Source organism: Mytilus trossulus, chromosome 4 (genome assembly GCF_036588685.1).
Source record: "Mytilus trossulus isolate FHL-02 chromosome 4, PNRI_Mtr1.1.1.hap1, whole genome shotgun sequence".
Taxonomy (NCBI): domain Eukaryota; kingdom Metazoa; phylum Mollusca; class Bivalvia; order Mytilida; family Mytilidae; genus Mytilus; species Mytilus trossulus.
This window is the reverse complement of record NC_086376.1, coordinates 92,857,700-92,877,585: the sequence shown is the minus strand read 5'-3', so window position 1 is coordinate 92,877,585 and position 19,886 is coordinate 92,857,700. Positions and strand designations below refer to the sequence as shown.

The 19,886-nt window shown below is 29.4% G+C and overlaps 1 protein-coding gene across 3 annotated transcripts in view; it reads left to right on the top strand.

Annotated features, from left to right (window-relative positions):
- The window catches only part of LOC134716331 (C-X-C chemokine receptor type 1-like), a 30,875-nt gene extending 12,830 nt beyond the window's left edge, over positions 1–18,045 (top strand). For 2 of the 3 annotated variants that reach the window (XM_063579250.1, XM_063579251.1), the window contains 2 exons: positions 1,694–2,932; positions 10,485–18,045. In XM_063579250.1, the coding sequence (XP_063435320.1) occupies positions 1,717–2,932; positions 10,485–10,579 (1,311 nt within the window). In that variant the 5' untranslated portion in view covers positions 1,694–1,716 and the 3' untranslated portion in view covers positions 10,580–18,045. Of the gene's footprint in view, positions 1–1,693; positions 2,947–10,484 lie in introns of all 3 variants that reach the window. The other variant, XM_063579252.1, reaches the window with a different exon arrangement.
- The last annotated feature ends 1,841 nt before the right edge of the window (positions 18,046–19,886 follow it).

Sequence of the window (19,886 nt, the reverse complement as noted above, 5' to 3'; positions counted from 1 at the left end):
TCAAAAAGTTTTTAACCAAATAATCAGTGGAAATTTTGAAATTTATGAGTTGCACATGTCTTTTACAAAATGCCATATATACATGGACAAATTTCAAACTTATGACCAAAAATATTTGGCACAAGTAAACGTAAAATTATAAAAAATAATTATTAAGATCTTTAACCAGACTGAATATAAGATGAGTTTCTACACAATATTTAAGCCTAAAGTTATCTGAATTATATATACAATAGATTATTAAAAATCTGCAAAACTTATGTCTAATGGTAACATATTATTATAAATAACGAAAAACCAACCACTGAACAGGATGCTAAAATGTATGGCTGGTACAAAATGTACACGAATGCCGTACATGGTTTAAATAGTGTTTGCTTTCTATATCAGTGGAATGACAAAAATGTACATAAAAATACATGCAATAAAAATCTGTCCGAAAAATAACAACTCTTTACGATTTGGTCACTGTTGAAATCATACTGCCGAAATATATCTTGGTTTGTTTAAGTTTTGTTTGTGAATTAAACACATCTCTTGCCATTTTTTGTGACAGTATTTTGGTAAGATCTAATGAATAAAAAAACTTTATCTCTTATTTAAAGTAAATGGATGTCCTAGTTAACTTGCCTTCATGTATCATATGACATCAGATGAATATTTTATTGGTGGGAATTTTATATGATGATTAATCATTTATTAGAAAGAATGATGGAAAATATAGAACAAATTACAGTAAACAAGTTTTTAATCTAATATGATTTCACTTCACTGGTTTAAGCTCAAATTAACCAACCTTATATATAATAGGTGAAAATCAACAACATCATAAATTTTTACCATATGATCATTTTCTGAATTGACAACTTTTTATCAAAATGTATGTATGTTAATTCCGTACAGTAAGGACTCATTTTGGCCTCAAATTTCAGTTTCATCTGACGAAAGATTTTGACAACGTTTTAAACACTTCAGTGTTTATTTGACTTGATTCAATTAGTTTATGTGAAAGATTTTAACTGATTTAGTCATGAAAAACGATCCGATTCAAGCTCAAATATGGACAATCTACCAAATATGCTGAAAAATATCACTTGAAAGATGCTTTTTGTCAAAAATGAAAGTGGCCGCATCTGTGTTCATCCACAACCTTTATATATGTTATGTATTATCATAAAATACAACTTACATTTCAATATTAAGGATGAACATGTATGCGGCCACTTTCGTTTTACACAGAAACTGTAACAAATTTAACTAAAATGCTAGAATTTTGAAGATTTCAGTAATTTAGCATGACTAAATGGAGCTACAACCCGATATTTGTGCGTTGTATTGTGAAAAACAGCCCATATTTATGTAGCAGAAGCATTCAACTGTCCAATAAATCACTAAAAGTTTACATTTTAACAATTATGTAAAACTGTTATATTTTGGGGCCAAAAAGGGGTCTTACCAGACCTACTCCTTTGCTTATCAGCCTATAAAATTTTTACTACCTAGAACTCTTAAATTCGTAGATCACTATATCAGAGAAAGGAATTCAACAAGTAATAATGAATTGACAGTAATAGTTTCTGAGTGTAAGTCTAAAGATCAGAGGAAAATCTAATGTTGATTGGCACAGATGTTAACATTCTATAGTTTTTACCCATCTTGTATGATTTTAATTAGTGTTGGTTTTTTTTTGTAGTTCTGTAGCCAACCTGATTAGCAATGGAGGGGGAGGAAGACAAAAGTCCGGGAGTATCAATGATAGTTATCTGCGTTGTTGTAGCCCTGATAGGAATAGTCTGTATCCTAGGTAACATACTGGTCATCCAAGCATTAATATGCTCAAAATATCCCAGAATTCCAATCTACATTGCAATCGGAGGATTGGCGGTAGCTGACTTGCTCAATATCATCATGGAAAGTCCATATATCATTTTCAATGAAGTTGGGCATAAAGGCATAGTGAATACACCTTTATGTAAAGCACATTTTTATTTGACATCAGTATGTTCATATGTTGCAGGAGCACATTTGGTACTTTTCAGCATTATTCGTTGTATCATGTTAAATGAACGTGTCCGTTCCAGGTCATATGTTCGCCACACCATCATAGGCTGTGTGGTTATATGGATAGTAATCTGTCTGTCAAACATTCTAAATCTCAAAACTGTATCATACGACAAAGACTTTAAAGTATGTGTTGAACGAGGTTCCGACCTTACACCAGAAGATGAGAGAATATTATGGTTACGATTTTCGTTTTCCTATATGATTCCGTTACTTGTTATAGGTGTCTTATATGTAGTGACAAAGTTCTTAAGCATGAGATTCTTTTACGAAAGTTATTCCTCAAGAGAACAAAGATTTTCAAAAATGGTGACTATCTTAGTAATAACATTTGCTATTTTCAAATTACCAAATGAGGTAGTTTATATAATGATTTTTTACAAAACTCGAGAGTATATTACCACGGCGATGACACTTTCAGATGAAGATGGTGATGCACTGTATAATCAGATTGATACGCTTTTTGAAGTTTTGAAATATTGTGAAATCGTAGCATTGGTAGACTTAGCAATTCGTCCAGTCATATATGCAAAGTTTTCATATTACTTTGGAAATAGTTTTGATGAAGTTATTAACTGTAACTCTTGCCGTGAAAGAGGACATCGTCCACGACGGAAGAAGACTGACAGCGGAATGTCAAATCATACGACTCTAATTCAAGACGAAGGTGAAGAAATTGATAAAGATAACCTAGATGCTGACGAAGATATCGATGAAAATGCCAAACATGTGGACAAAGATAACAATGAAATGGATGTAGTCGATTACTTTGAGGACGAAGTTCAAGATTCTAAATGTCCAATCTCCATTATCATTAACAACGAAAAAAATGGTGGCTTGTTTGTTGGATCAATTTATGACGAGAAAAATGGTATGGTTTTAGGGGTATGTTAGATCATCTTCATATATGGGGGGGGGGGGGGGGTTAATGGTATGGTTTTATGTTAGATCATCTTAATATATGATGGGGGGGGGGGTAATGATATGGTTTTATGTTAGATCATCTTAATATATGGGGGGGGGGGGGGTAATGGTATGGTTTTATGTTAGATCATCTTAATATATGGGGGGGGGGGGGTAATGGTATGGTTTTATGTTAGATCATCTAAATATAGGGGGAATGGTATGGCTTTAGGGGTATGTTCGATCAAAGTAATATAGGGGGAGAATGGTATGGTATGGTAATGTCTTTTTCCATGAATACCAGCACCTGTAAAGAAAAGCTTTTTCATGGTAGAAAATTAAAAAGTTTAGACCCTCTGGTTGAACTGAAAATTAATCAGTCATACTTAAGAAAAACCCTTCTTTTTTTTTACCAAAGAGTTTATTTCCAATCTTAAACTGTCAATATATGACATTGAAATGTCATTGTGATATTTATTTAAGCTCTGAGGGTATTAGGTAAAGGCTCTTATAACACCTATTTACATTGTTCATAATTACTAGGATGAAATTCTGATTCATGATTCAATGACTGACATTGTCCAGAATGAATCCTTTTATTTGCTTACAATTTGTGCAAAACTTTTTAAAACATGAGTTGTTTTGAGCTTGACTCTTTATGCCCCACCTATGATAGTAGAGGGGCATTATGCTTTCTGGTCTGTGGGTCTGTGCATCCGTGCGTCTGTGCATCCGTGCATCTATCCTTCAGGTCGTTCGTTTGTCTGTCCTGCTTCAGGTTAAAAATTTTGGTCGAGGCAGTTTTTGATGAAGTTGAAGTCCAATCAACCTAAAACTAAGTAAACATGTTCCTTATGATATGATCTTTCTAATTTAAATATTAAATTAGAGTTCTGACCCCAATTTCACAGTCCACTGAACATAGAAAATGATAGTGCAAGTGGGGTACCTGTGTACTGGGGACACATTCTTGTTTAATGTACTATCATTTGTCCGTGTTTGCAGACCACATGATATAAAACTCAAACTATCTTTTTTGTGTTGTTGGATTGTTTTCTCCTGGTCATATATTTTATGTCATTTGATAGGTTTCAGCTATTTATTTATTTAACTCAATTCTGATCATTTTGTCCAAAAGTTATTATGATTCTTTTGATATTTATAAAGTGTATTTACTTAACTGCACACTAGGACTTTAGGTCAAATTAATGTTACTTAACTGCACACTAGGACTTTAGGTCAAATGAATATTACTTAACTGCACACTAGGACTTTAGGTCAAATGAATGTTACTTATTATTGATGTTGAAAAAAAACCAAATTTAGCAAAGAAGTTAGTGAAATTGCTAGTCACTTACAAGTTTGTGCAATTCCTCAATTACCATATTCAACTTAGTAGGAGAGCGTAATAACTACTGTGGATTCATTATTATTCATGGCGATATCAATTTTCGTAGATAAAGGGTAACCATGAATTTAAATGTTCAATGTCAAAAGTACAAATGTTGTATAGGATTATAGGTTGACTTTGACAAAACCATGAAATCAAATATCCATGGAAATGCATTGTTTTTTTTAAACACAAATTTGGAATTGTATGAAAATTTATGGTGTTTCATGCTGGTCCTAGCAGTTCGTGGGAGACAAAGTTTTTAAGATTCCTATTTATTATTCAAATTCTGTCCAGGAAAAAGTTTCAATTGTTTTCAAGGTTACAAGTCCCTGGTATCTATGAACAGGGGGGATAGGGGGAAATGAAAAATGAAAAATAAATTCTACATAAAATCTAAAATCTACAATGGAAGATGGTTTCATAAAACAGTCTTTATCAGAAACACATTTAACAATGTTTAAGGAAGTGTGTACCAATTTTATTTTTCAAAGTTTATATATTTGCCTTAGATATATTTGCCTTAGAAAAATAGTTTTATGTATAATACTTTATATGTACAAAAAAACTTACTTTAAACAATGTTGACATGCACAAAATTAAAAGTCATGCAGTTTAAAGAAAATAATATGTTGAAGTAAGGAGAAAAATCTTTTAATCAAAAGTAATAATAAATGTTAGAAAGGAAGCATTTTATATTCATTGAGGTCCTCTGATTATTTATTTCCTCAAAGGCTAGGAACAAAATAACAACACAAAATATTTTAAACTACTCAGGTGCTTTATTTTTAAAATTAAAACTATCTTAGGAGATGAATACGTTTATATATACTAAAAATCCCATAATTTTATTCACTAAAATATCTATACAAAGATCCCCGCCAATAAATTTTTCAATGAAATTGAATATTCGGTTATATTTGAACAGTGTTATCTTGGTGATCTTTGTGGGACACCTTGTGGTTTACGAATAATTAAGTATCAAATAGTTGTATCTTCTGTGTTAGAATTACTGTAAATTGATTTAACCACAGTAACCGCAATTTAAAAGTTTTTATTACCAGAAGACACGTTTTCATAGCAAAAAATGAAAAATAAATTACAACACAAATTATAAGGACAGCGAACTTTAAAAATTCAAGATCTAGTCTATTAGGCCAAGGATGTTATACATAACAGAAACCGAATTGCACTGAGTACCCAAATTGCACTTATTTTGCAAAACAAGCGACAAAAAACTTCCTGAGAAACTAAACAATTCATATTTTTATAATTCTCATAATTCACTACCATGGACATGTTTCAACACAGCTTTATATACTTCATTTTATACTAAACTGACTTCTGTCATATTATATATCAACAGATTTAGTATCCAGTGAAAAAAAAATGAATTTACGGTGATGTCACATGCAAGGTCCACAAAAAACAACTTTTATAAATGAGCTTTTGAATTATGTAACAGACATCCTTTTATTACAAAATACAAAGTAAGGATGGACTATTGTCAAATTGTTCTAAAAATATGGATAAATAACACAAAACATCAGTTGATCGCTTTAAATGGAAGATGCAGTTTAGGTATTCCTCATTATTGAATGATTTTGGTAACAGGTTTAAACCCATTACACAATAATTCGGTATGCATTCTGAAATAAAATTGTGCAAATACATAGTAAATAAGGATACATGTACAAAATAAACCTGGAATGGAAACACTTGTCTGTTTCTTAAAATAATGTAGACGAAAAAACTGTCAAAAAAGGTGCAAAGTAGATACCCTCATGTTAACCAGCTTCATTTGATTTCTAATTACTAGTATAAAGTTATAAAGTTAACTTTTAGAAGTGATTGAAAATAAATGTTTTTTGTAGTTAGTACAGGTGTGAATGCCATATCTGGTGTGAAAATTTTCAATGCACTGAAAACAAACATTAGGTACAAAGGTCCTTATTGTTATTGTTTAATTTAGGAGAAGTAACATGTTTTGATGATTTTTATATCCAAATATTTAAAAAATGCACTGTAGTTAGTTTATAAAAATAGTAACAACTTCCTGTCTTGGTATTGAATTATTTGATGTTTTACACAGTTTTGGCGTGTTTCTGTAATGGCGTATTGCACATTGAGGTGAATTGTCTGCTCTTCACATGGTGTACTGTATAAAATCTAGGTTAATGGTATAACCTTGAAGTTCAATGAACTCTTTTCTATAAATAAGTTAACATATGCAATCATTGCATAATTTTGTTTGTTTTGCAATTGTTGCTCCATTTCTCACTTTGTTTTTTGATAATTTTCGTTGAAATAGATTTTGACATGACAAATATTGATGGGGTTATTTGATATTTAATGACCTTGTAAAATGAGTATTTACTGTATTGTTATTTGAAGGTCAATGATTGATAACTTGCACTAAACACTAAGATAATTTTGATAAATGGATATTAGAAATGATAATGTCAAGTACTTTTGATATCAGAAGAGGTTGGTAAGGGATATTGGAACTGATAATGTCATTGTTAAGTACTTTTGATATCAGAAGAGGTTTGTAAGGGATATTGGAACTGATAATGTCATTGTTAAGTACTTTTGATATTGGCTGAGGTTGGTGGGGGAAATTTTCCTTCATCATCTTTGCCAGTATTATTACCAAAATCAGTAATTGTTTCACCTAAATGCCAATGTGTAGAATTACAGAAAATTGTGGTTGTTCATACATGTATCGTTATGTCTTTTAAATGAGAGCATACTAGCCCAAACAGTCACATTTTAAGGTACATGTAACCGATTAAAAGTCCATTTATGACAACATTCCCCAATAAAAATTTGAAACAAAATGTTTGTCAATAGGACAGTGGAATATTTTATATAAAAAAAATACCCTCAAAAACTTATATTTGTTCATATTTCTTTTCACTTTACTATCAAGTTCTTGAACTGCAGGCTTTAAGGATGTTTTAGAAAAAAATATATAAAGACAGGCTGTTTCTTGCATTTTTTACCTTTTACTATTAATTTTACACCATAACCTTTGACCTTCATTTTCAGCCATATGTGTCTGAAATTATTTCTTTGCTGCTGACTAAATTCTGTCTTATTGATAAAAATTTCTTAGAATTGATATCTTGGTGCTGTTTCTTCAATATTCTAGTGGCTGATTGAGTAGAATTTTTATAAAAAATTGGTCTAGAGAACCATTGAATCAATTGGAATTAAGCGTTATGGACATACAATTCCGTGAAGTTTTTCTCCCAGATGTCCTGAATTTGTACCATTAAAATTAATGTCATTCAAATTGAAGTGGATCAAAAATCATGTGGCAGTTTGTCTTTCTTCATGGTTAGATTTAAAAATTCAAATATAATTTACTCAGAACATATTTATACAAAAAATGTACTTATGAGGTAAAGAAAACATGTATAACCTATTAAACCTTTCACATTTGTTATCGATATAATATTCAGTATAAAGTGTTATATTACTGTTATAATCAGAACTTAAGATGACCATTTAAAGTTGTTATAATGAAAAGTTGATAAAATCAGAATGCTAGACATTGAAGCCTTGCCAAATATATGTTAAACTGGTCTATAACTGGAACAGGGGTAATTTAATAATACAAGATTTAAACAGCTGAAGGATTTTATCAAGAAGGTTGAGAAAACAGGATGTAATCCTATAGTAATTTAATAGATATGTGTGTATGTAGGTAAACAGATTAAAAAAATAATCAAGTTAACACAAAGTAAACAAATTTTCTCCCTGTGTTGAAGACGGTGTTAGTGGACTTGGGCTGTTTTCTGTTGTTTGGTTGGGTTGTTGTTTCTTTGACATTCTCCTCTTTTCCATTCTCAATTTTAATGTAATTGTAAAATATTACTTTCCTCCTTCTTCTGTACATAAGTCAGTAATTTGGATACCAACCAATTCTTAGTATCTTGTGGCATTTTGCATTTTGCAATTTCTATTTTTTTCTTTTAAAGAAGTTATAGGTTTTCCCACATTAAATCATTAGTTTTCATTACTATTCCCAATCTACATATGGAGATTATGCAGCAGACCTTATAAAAGTGCTATATATATCATCCCAATTCCTGGGAACTAATTATAAAATGTACTTTTGTTGCTGTTACATTTGAGTCCTCAGGAAAGACATGTATGCCCTTGAGTCAAACAGCTCAGATAACATACATTAGTGGTCCATACTAATAAGGTCCATGTTTAAATATAGCAAGACCTTGTGAAAGATAAAACATATTGAATTCCTTGTACTTTCATTGATAAAATGTTAAATCACAAGTTTCTGCATTAAGTATTGCAATTGATAACAACAACACAAATTGGATAGAAATAATTAAAAATTTATAAAAGGCTGATAAAAAAAAATCCTTAATGCTATCTCACTTATCTTATTGCATTTCTTATAATCATAATAATAAAAACATCACACACATTTCTGATGAATTTAGACAAAAATTACGAGAAAAAGGATCTAAAGGAAAGAGAATAAACAATTAACTTTATCCTGAGGCCTCCATCTTGTTGCTCCAGTTAATAATCATGTCAAGAAGTATTAAAAAATCAAATCTCCTTTCAAGTATAAAAATAGTATGCATAGTTGATGAACCAAATTCCTATATTAGATTTTATCTGGCAGGTTGAAGGCATTCCACTTCTTTATGCAACTCACTGCAGTCATACTGACAAATCATTATTAGTAAATAAATCCATCAATTATTCCTTAGCATTGTCACTATAGTTATCTATTCAACATGGAGAATTATTAAAAAAATTCTTATTTTTCCTGTCTTTCAACCTAATTGTTATATTTCAAGCAACATAATTTTGTTTACTGAGAGATTTAATATGAGATAATTATCAAAGAAGTTGTATGAATTCCTGGCATAATATAAGTACTTATGATTTTATCTGACTAGACATCAGGCAGTAATTGAGATATAATATTATTAAGATTTCTGCCAATATGCAGGTACATATGTATCTATTCCTGATTTATTTCCAGTTGTTAATAAACATGATTAAGGTATTTTGTTTTTATGGACCTCCTTCAGAGATGGTTTCTATTCTCTTCAACCAAATGTTATGAAACTTATACACAATTAGAGACATATAGTATTATATGTCTCTGACACAATGTTTATAAAATCAAAACATAGATCAAATTTGAAATTTAGTAGCTTTACTCTTACTGTTCTAAAATTATTGTCCCTTTAAAAGTGTAAAAAATTGCTAAATTTTACGTTTCCTTTCTCTAACTTAAGTTTGCCTCAACCACATGTTATGAAACTTAAACTCAATGCTCATGACCAAAAAACACAGATCAAATTTGAAATTTTGTGGCGTCACTTTAAACATGTTCTTAAGTTATTTCCCTTTACAAATGGAAAAATTACTAAATTTTTGTTTCCTTTCTCTAACTTCAGTTTGCCTCAACTACATGTTATGAAATTGATGTTCTGATTACTACCAAACTTAGATCAATAACAAAGGAGAAGATCTGATAAGGGCTTATTTCGGCCTAAAATTTGAAGTATTAGAATTTGTTTTTTTAAGGAATTTAGTTGGATAATCAGTTAAAGCCTACTTATATTGCTGGATTTGTTAAATCATGGATGTACATACATCTATGGTTTATAAATTATTTCTATTTCAACAATATGATTTTGCCTTAGTGGTTTTCATTCAGAAGTAGTAGTTCTATGAGTACACATAGTTCATACAGAGGTGAAAAATTGTTAATCATCTTCACCTGATGTTTTTGTTTACTGCCTTCTAAAATCAATACTTAGAGACTTGACCTCATTATTGACCAATCAAAATGATGAATCCTATTTTCTATCCAATGATAAGGTTTCATCATTAAATTAGAAGGATAGTCATAGCCTATTTTGTTAGTAAACATTTACAGAAATAAATATTTCAGATATTTGTGGGTATATTTCCTAAAGGTGTTATGTTTTCATAAATACACCTCTCATCACATGTTAACAATAAAGGATGGAAATGTGGTAAATATTATTGTGGTTTTATTCCAATCATGTGACAAAAATAAACAAGGAGGTGAATTAAGTGACAGTTTTATCAGATGTTTCTTCTTATATTTTAGGTGAAACTGGAATCAGAATCGAAAGAGTTTCAATGATAGAAAAAGAAATTGAAAAAGATGAAATAATAGAAGACACATTTGGAAAGCCAGCTTGATTATGTTTCATCCTTCAAACATGAGAACAAAATTATATAAGGTTGAGAAACAAAGATGTAAAGATTTCCAATTGTACATTCAGTATACAATATATATATATATAGAGTTGATCACCCTTTCTAGTCATTAAGAATCAAAGATGTTTTATGTTGATTATAGAAAGATATAAAACTTTTTATGTAATTTCTGTATAATCCGATTTGATCAAAGCTTGAGTGATACACACTCTTCAACAGCTGGTCTTGTTTAATGATATAACAGAAATTGGTCTTTCCATAGATTTAAATAAAAATGAGGCATATAAAATAATTCTTTTTAAGATTGTTTCCAAATGATTTATGACAGTTATGGAATATAAGATTATATAAATTAAGATGAATATTAAACTTATAAATTACTCAGAAATGCTCCATATACTGCTTTATAATGACCGATTTTTGAATTCATACAAAATGTTAGCAATCCTAGACAAGATTTTTTGCCTTTTTTGACATTGCTAAATTTTCTTCCATATAGTTTTTTTAAGCATTTCAATTGGATAAGATTTTTTTTAAATTTTCAATGTCAACATCTAATGAACCTTGTTTCAATCATTTTTGTTTAACGTTCTTCTTTTGCAAAAAAAATATTGCATGTTCCATGTTGTCTTTGAAAAAGTAAAAGTTTGCATTTAAATTCTGTTGTGCATTTACAAATACAATATCTACATTTTTTTATACAAATATATACACACAAATAGTGCTTAAAGTAAGGTAGTTTCTCATTATGACATATTAAAGTCAGTCATTAATTTTAATATAGAAACCTACATGTAATTGTTGTTATGTGGAATTTGATAATATATTATTAATTGAAAAATTGAATTATTAATGTCAAATATGAGGATATTTTTTTAATGTTCAATTTTATGATAAATAATGACTTAATTTTCCAACTTTAATACCAAAGTGCCTTATAATTTAATGTAATATGGTAAAATTAGCCTTAGAAAAAAACTTGTATGTAAATAAGTTAATTAATGAGATTTTTAAATGAATCAGGGAAAACCTGTGTTTAAACCAAAGTTAATAATGAGAGTGGTTTGTTTCTAACATTCATTGTGTTAGCGATGATTATTGTCGAGTTCACTTTTTGTTTTCGATTAATTATCCTGTAGTACAAGTCATGAAACATGAATTTTGAAACAAATGAAATGTAAAAATTGGTCAATAAATCATTTCTTGATAAATTTACATGCATGCCTCATAATACTTTTGCAATGAAAATGATATATGTTCCTATTTAAAATTTTATTACATGAACATAAGTAACATAACTATAAATTTGTTCGGGAATATGATGTATTAATGTTTCTGAAGTTCAACGGAGCATGCTACTGATCTAGCATAAAAAAGTAAACATTCAATTAATAATCCATTATAATGCACATACATCCTTTGATGACAACCCAACAACAAAAACATAACAAACAAGGGGACAATAAATACATGCATAGTGATTAGAAACAAACACACTTTATGCTTCAGGATTGTAAAACATAACAAACAAATTCATGCATAGTACATGTAGTTAACATGGTTTGATTAGAAACAAACACCTCTATACTTCAGGATTGTGAAAGATACCTCTCGTAAACTGCAGCTTTTATTCTTAAGAAATGTTATAAATTATGCTCAAGTTTTGTGATTTTTTTAATGATATTCTTTGCTTGTTATTTCTATATGAAAATGTTGCTTGTTGTGTTAATTCTGTATGAAAATATTATATAGGGCAAAATTTTAAAGCTTGTTTATGATTTCTATTATTGTATATATTGACTATACTCGTTATTGTTAAGAAAAGCTTCAATAATGAAGAATCTATGTATAACCTTTCTGCACATGTTTGACACTTCATAATAATGATTTCTGACTGATTTTTTTTCCCCAACATTTTTTTCAGAATTTTTAATTATCCTACGCAAAAATGCATGCAACATATGGAGTGAATTGATTTGGCATTTTGCATTAAACTCGTGGCAATGAGCTGCACATTATGTAATCCTTTATTTATATTAAAAGTACAAAAATGTTGATTGATACTTGACCGAATTTTTGTATGACATTGATATGATTTTTGTGATTAAGCTAAACATTTTATGTTTTTCTTGCTTTAAGGAGATTTATCTTTAAAAAGTTTATAGTAGAAGCTCCAGGAGTTCCAAGTTTATTATTAACAGGGGTTAGTTGATATTTTAATGATTTCAAAAGAAAAAAAAATCTGGATTGGATCCTTTTTGATAAACTCCTCCATAAAATAATTACAAAACAAAACAAAAAAAATTTAAATGTATAAGTTAAATTCTCCCAAACATATTTTGCTTTTTTTCTTGATTAATTGTTAACATGTGCTGTATGCTTAGAAAGGAATGTTGAGTTTTTGTTTTGTTATTGGCTCTCTCTTATTTGTTATGACTCAGATGTAAATAATCACCGTTTTCTCCATTGTAAATAACGCATTATATCATCTCTCTAAATGTTCCATCTATTTGTCTCTAATATCCTCAAGTCCGTAATATTTCATTGTTTTCAGAATTTATTGTGAAAATGCCTCTAGTGAGAATTTTACAATATTTTTATCATGTTAGTTGACTGTTTTGACAAAGATCTATTATGTTTGGCTAATTTGAAATTTTCTATAAAATGATTTTTGGATACTTTGAGTAAAGCCTCCTTTTTTTAGGGCCTTGAATGTGAATATGAAAAAGTATTTTAAATCAATTAGATAATTTCTTGAAAATTCTTTCAGATATCAGTCCAAAGCTACAAAAACTATAGATGATAAAAAATGCCAAAAAGACGAGAAAGTCTTGTCATTTTAATAAAGTAGGCAAATGGCAGTGGAATATAAGTTAAAGATTTTCTTATTTTTAATCAGTGGATGAATAATAGTATTTCAGAGGACTATTGAATACTATAAATAAAATTTTAAAAAATGTATACGTAGTGGCAGCTGTTGCATCCGAAACATGTATCATTAAATTAATCAGAATTAGAAATATTCCCAGTCTACTATAGCCTAGACCTTCTGGATCCAGATAATACATGTTATATTGTAAACACGGTCATTGTAATGTCCATTATGTTATTTTGACTGTCACTCAATGATTTTATGTAAAAAATCAGACAACAGATGTTGCAGAATTTATTATTGTAACAAACATCTACAAGGTTAAAAAGAGAAAATTAAAAAAATAAATGTTTTTGACTTCTGTTAGCCATTTAAGCATAAATCTAAAGAAGTTTTGTTTGTGGTGTCACAGACATTAAAAAGTTGTCTCTTTGCAATGTAACTTGAGTTTTTTGCATCCTTCTTGTCCTGGTCTTCATTTGAAATATTTGCCACTGGACACTAAGCAACCAACAATCAACCAATCATGTACACTTTGACATACTATGATAGCCAATACTCTTTATTCCTATATTGACCCTTTATAATTTGGCATTAGAAAAAAGGAAATCTTGCCTCAATTTATTTAGTCTTGATATTATAGTCGCCATCATTTTATAAATCATGTTCAAAATCTGAGTCAGACAAAGGTGGAATTCATGAGTTATATTACATAAACAATACTGAGTTTTAAACTGTAATTGGAAGTTGGTGCCTTCTACTTCATATTATATTCAATAATAAAAATTAAAAAGTTAAACACTAAATGAAATGTAAATCATTACACAGGTTTTCATTTGTCATGTTTGCTTTTAAACACCTGCATATTTAATAAAGCAGGATTAAGTTTAAAACTTCATTATCAGGTCAAATTAAACTTTTATTTTAAAAAGTGTCATTTTATTGATCCTCCATTTTAGAGGCATTGTTTTGTTTGTAAATAAGATATACAGCTTTATATGTTATATAGTATATAGTGTGTTGTAGCTTATAAGAAATTAGTGCTAGTCTTAAACATGCATCACATTTTGTATATAAGCTTGTTTTCATCGCGAGTGTTACCATTTAACATTATGTTAAAACAGAAGTATTGTGGAATATAAATTTATACACATATATCTTTATATCCAATTCAAAATTCATTCATGTTTAAACAAAACTTTTGAGTTCTTAAAATTTGCATATTTTAAATAATGTGTTGAATTTAATTCATCGGCTTTATCAAATTGTATCAACATTTAAAAATGCTTTAGATATCTATTCAAACATTTATCCAAAAAGTTCTCAAAAAATTAAAAGATATATATAAGTGCAAACTTATTTTCTCGAGATTTATATAGAGATTTATATAATTGTAAATAGTAAACGATAAAATGGCTCTTTGTTTTGTTTTATGCTTTTGTTGATCATTTAATGTTATATATTGTATTTTAATCATTTCATATATCTATTTTGTTATCGACTACATTTTCAAATCTTTTGCATTTCTCACATATTAAGAATGAAAGAAGCCTGTGAATGGTCAGTATTATAATTTACGGGTATTTCAGTATGACCATGTGATCGAGTGTACACTGTCAATTGACCTCATCATATCATTTATGTACAGATATATATTTACATTTGGTTATAAGTTGACAGTTATTACATATTTGCTTTGTCTCTGTGTTAAATGAATGCCAATAACAAAGTACCAAGTTAGTGATATTAGATCTAAGTGATAATGGGAATACAGACGTAGGGTAAATCAATCTATAATAATGGTTGAAGAAAGGAGAGGGGCATAACCTTCAGTGATTCCCTATATAAGCAACCAAATTCTTTCCCAAAAAAGGGGGGGGGCCTAAATCCGATTCTGCAAACCCATCTTTCAACATAAACAGTATGGATATACTGGTATTTAGAAACTTAATTGAACTATTTATATTAAAAATTTCAGAATTGATGGGTATCAAAAGTAGTAAGATTGATGCAACAGCATTGGCATTAAAAGATTTTTTTTTAATTGACCAAAAGTCAAGTCATAATTTACACGCTTGAAGACAAACTGCATCATCCTCTGTAAATGGAATGAGATTATAGAAATATTATTGTTAGCTGACTCATGCCTTACAATTGTAGTACATGTAGTTGTAGTAAATATGTTTTAGCTGGCTCACGTCTGTCAGTAGTTATAGTTGTAGAAAAGTATTTTGTGGCAGGTAGAATCTTGATACACTATTTATAAGTATGTTGATGCTTATCTTGGAATATTTGATGTATACTGATAATTATTGTAGACAAAGCAAATATGTAAGAATTGTGACTACCAAGCAACAAGACTCTCAAATAGGGCATTGATGTTAATATTCGTGTTGTTATCAATTATTCTTTCAATTCACTTCATTCCTCTTATTTCTCCATTTTATTGGTTTGTAAAAAATTGTGTCAATTTATTCATGTAATAACTTACACATTAATTTATCATGTTATGTGACATGTGGTGTGGTGGAAAAGTTTTAAAATCCTGCCTACATATTTTCTAACTGTCTGGTGTAAGCTATTTAAGTAGGTATTTAAGGAAATACCAGGAAGAAACTAAGTCATATATGCTAGAGGTCATAAAAATAGAATTATGCTTTCAATTTTATTTTAGGTATCAAATTAAGAGCAAATAAACTAAGTATTCTGAAATAGATAAAATAAGTTAAATAATGTTGCTTTAAATAAATAAAAAAAGTCATCAAATGTTTGTTAATTTTAGGAGTACAGAATTTTGTATTCAATTGTTTGATATTTTGAAAGGAAAGGTCATTTGTAAGTTACCTAAACAAAGTTGAGGGTCTATTGCAGTACCCTATGAGAGTACCCAAGCATATCCTTTGCATATTCACCCAAAGATGATATAACTGCCCCCCAAGCATAATAGATGACCTTGACCTTAAGGAATCCAATTATCCTTACATTTAAGTAAATTTTATGATGTCTACACCTGTAACTTGATGGAAAATAAGTCTATGCATCAATATAATTTTAAGTTTAATAAATGCGCTGAAATTCATGGAAATTAGTTCTTATTGTTTTTCCTTATTAGAAAACAGTTTATTGTCTTTGGTGAAAAATCTATGTATATTGACTAGATATTGTGTAATGATTGAGTATAGGCTTTAAGAACATACACATTATCATGTTCATGATATCACAAAAAAAGTAAATTAAATAGAATCTATCATGATGATTATATTATCTCATAATTAGTATATCAAGGTTGAAAGTCTTAAAAAAATCAATTTTCATTTCCATTATCACAATTTTTTTAAAACAAAATTTTTGAATGCCTTTTACCTTCCAAACTGCCAAATTTTTAATAGTCATGTTTTACTTGGGATCATTAAAATTATTCGATCATTCAATTTTTGTCCAAATTGAATTTACTTTTTAAAATCTTTGCATCAAGGTATACTACAATTGTATCAGGAATTCAAATCATTTCTAAGATTGAAAATTGTAATAAAAAATAGCTACCTACAGACAATCATAAGGTACTACTGTCAATGACGTGAAACTCAGGGAAATTAAGGTTGCCATGGATATATAAAACAATTCTTAACATTAAGAAGCCTTAAATGATGTTTGACATAGTACTGCAATCAAAGAAGCACCATAATTATATAGCCATGTATTCATAGCTGTAAGGGTAAAGCATGACTTTAAATGCGGGTACATAAATGTTGTATTTCCACTTATGTGTGAATTTTTAAGCCAAAGAAGTGTGGTATTATTGATATATTAAACATAAACAATTTAATTCGTCAACAGGATAAAAAAAATATAGGACACATGATCATTGTCATTTTACTCATTGTAACATCATGTCACGATTCGTATGTAAATAAATAATTGTAATTAATCAGGGTACCTAAATCAATGTAAATAAAATCATGTTAATATAAATTAAATAATTCTATTCCAATATCTTAATCTTCAGAGTCATTCAGTTGATCAGAATATGGTGAGATATGGTCACTAGTGTTATATATTTCACAAACAAAGTGAATAAACCAGAAATGCAATGCAACTTTTAGAAGTTCTCTAGAAAATTCAAATTTTAAATGTGTTGTTATTGTACTGGATCGAAATTCATATATTTGCAGAGTTATGAACTGTTGACTAAATTTGTTTATCTACCATCAAAGTTGGTCACAAAAGTTGTTATAATTATGATTAATTCAAAAAACTAAAAGCATTATATTTTCTTTATATTAAGAGGTGAATTGAAATTACAAACATTTTATAAAATTTGTTTGAAAATAATATTAAGGTAATGAGGAAATTTGCATAAGTTGAAATTGCTTATTCTGGGCATTGTTTTGCCTAAAAAAGCCTTTGTTTTTAGCTGTGGTACAATTTCTTGCCAAGTATAATGTTATCAATTTTTGTTTTCCTCTTTTTTCTTGCCTTATTTTCAGCTTAAGAATTTTATTGTAACATGTGTGTATGCATGCTCATTGTATTATGGAAGTATTGCTCAAATATCAATAAAATATATAATAATCCAGCTATATAATTGTTATTTACTGACACAGCAAAATACTGGTAGGTAGTATTAAGGTTGTCTGAAGGTCAGGATAGAGGGTCTTCTGTGTCCATGGTATTGATTATCAAAGCTTTATTATCTGTTGGTTGTAATTGAGATCCTAGGCATTGGTTAAGTCAAACAGGTCTCATACAAGGCAGAAGCTTTAATGAAATTAAGGTGGTTACAAAAGCTAGTCTCCTTTCAATAAAAAAGTAAGGAATTTACGAGTGCAGAATAAAGGATATGAACAGATGTGTAAATATTATTTTACACCTAATCTGTGCTTTCATGTACCCTTCTTGATTAAATTCTTAGTTATATATATTAGTGTATAATGTGTTCATCTTCTTTTCCATTATTTGCATTATTTGAATTGACGCTGAAATCTTTAAAGTCAACATTTATGATCATGGGTGTGTTGCTTGTGTCCATGAAAATATATTCTTTCCCCCACTTCTTGAATACTGATGTGATGTGTTTATTATTGTTGAATCTGAATAAATGCAGGCTCTCGTGTAGCACAAGACAAGAATCACATAAACTTGATATTAAGGATCCATGTCAACAAGGTCAAGGTTAGATGAGCCCTTAGACTAACTTGAACACCTTACAATCATTCCATACACCAAATATAGTTCAGCCATTTGCTAACAGTATCTGAGAAAAAGACCTAATTATGATAATTTTACATTGACTAATGAACTATAATAGAAACTGAGGTTAAGGTCAGATGAAACCTGCCAGTCTGACATGTACACCTGACAACAATTCCATACACTGAATAAAGTTGACATCTGGCTTATAGTATCGGAGATACATGTATGGACTTGACCACAAAAACTTTAAACTTGATCACTGATCCATGAAATGAGGTGAACCTTATCTGATCATTAGACCATAAAAGGATCCTATATAATGGTATACCAAATATAAAATTGAGAATGGAAATGGGGAATATATCAGAGACCACAACCCGACCAAAGAGTAGACAACAACCCAACGAAAGAGTAGACAACAATCAAATTTAAAAAAGAAGATGTGGTATGATTAACAATGAGCAGATGAGATAATTTTCCACAAGAGACCAAAATGACACAGACATTAACAACTATAGGTCACTGTACAATCTTCAACAATGAGCCAAGACCATACTGCACAGTCAGCTATAAAAGGCCCCAATATGACAATGTAAAACAATTCAAACGAGAAAACTAACGGCCTTATTTATATAAAAAAAAGGCCACAAATGGGTCTTTAATGCAACAAGAAAATTCCACAAATATAGTTTATATTGATGCTGTTATGTGTAAAAAATAATATAAAGAAATAACCAAAATATGAAAAACTGTGATACAAAAACTACCTTATTTTTAGCTCTCTTTCTTGTCAAAGCCTTAACACTGATGAATTTTAAATAAACAGCTAGGCCAGGAATTAATGATATGTCCATTTTTTTATTACAAAAAATCGTGTGATGTTAACCTTTTTGTAGTTATTTGATACATGCATACTATAGAGCTAGACTCAAAAACATGTGCATACTACCTTAAATCTGAAGGCATGTCCAGTAACTCTGGAATAAATAAATTAGAAAATGTTCAAAATTAAAAGGAATCTTTCCTTTACCAAAACAGTACCAACAACATAACTTTAAGAGTAAGTTTTGTAATTCTAAGGCATCACCAGAAAATCTTCAAATCCAAAGGGAGTTTCCTTTTATCAATCAAGTATTCACTTGTATTAAAGTGAACAAGACGGAAAACAATACCATCAATCAGACTGTTTAGTCCTGTAATCATTGACAAAAAGTCTCAACAACA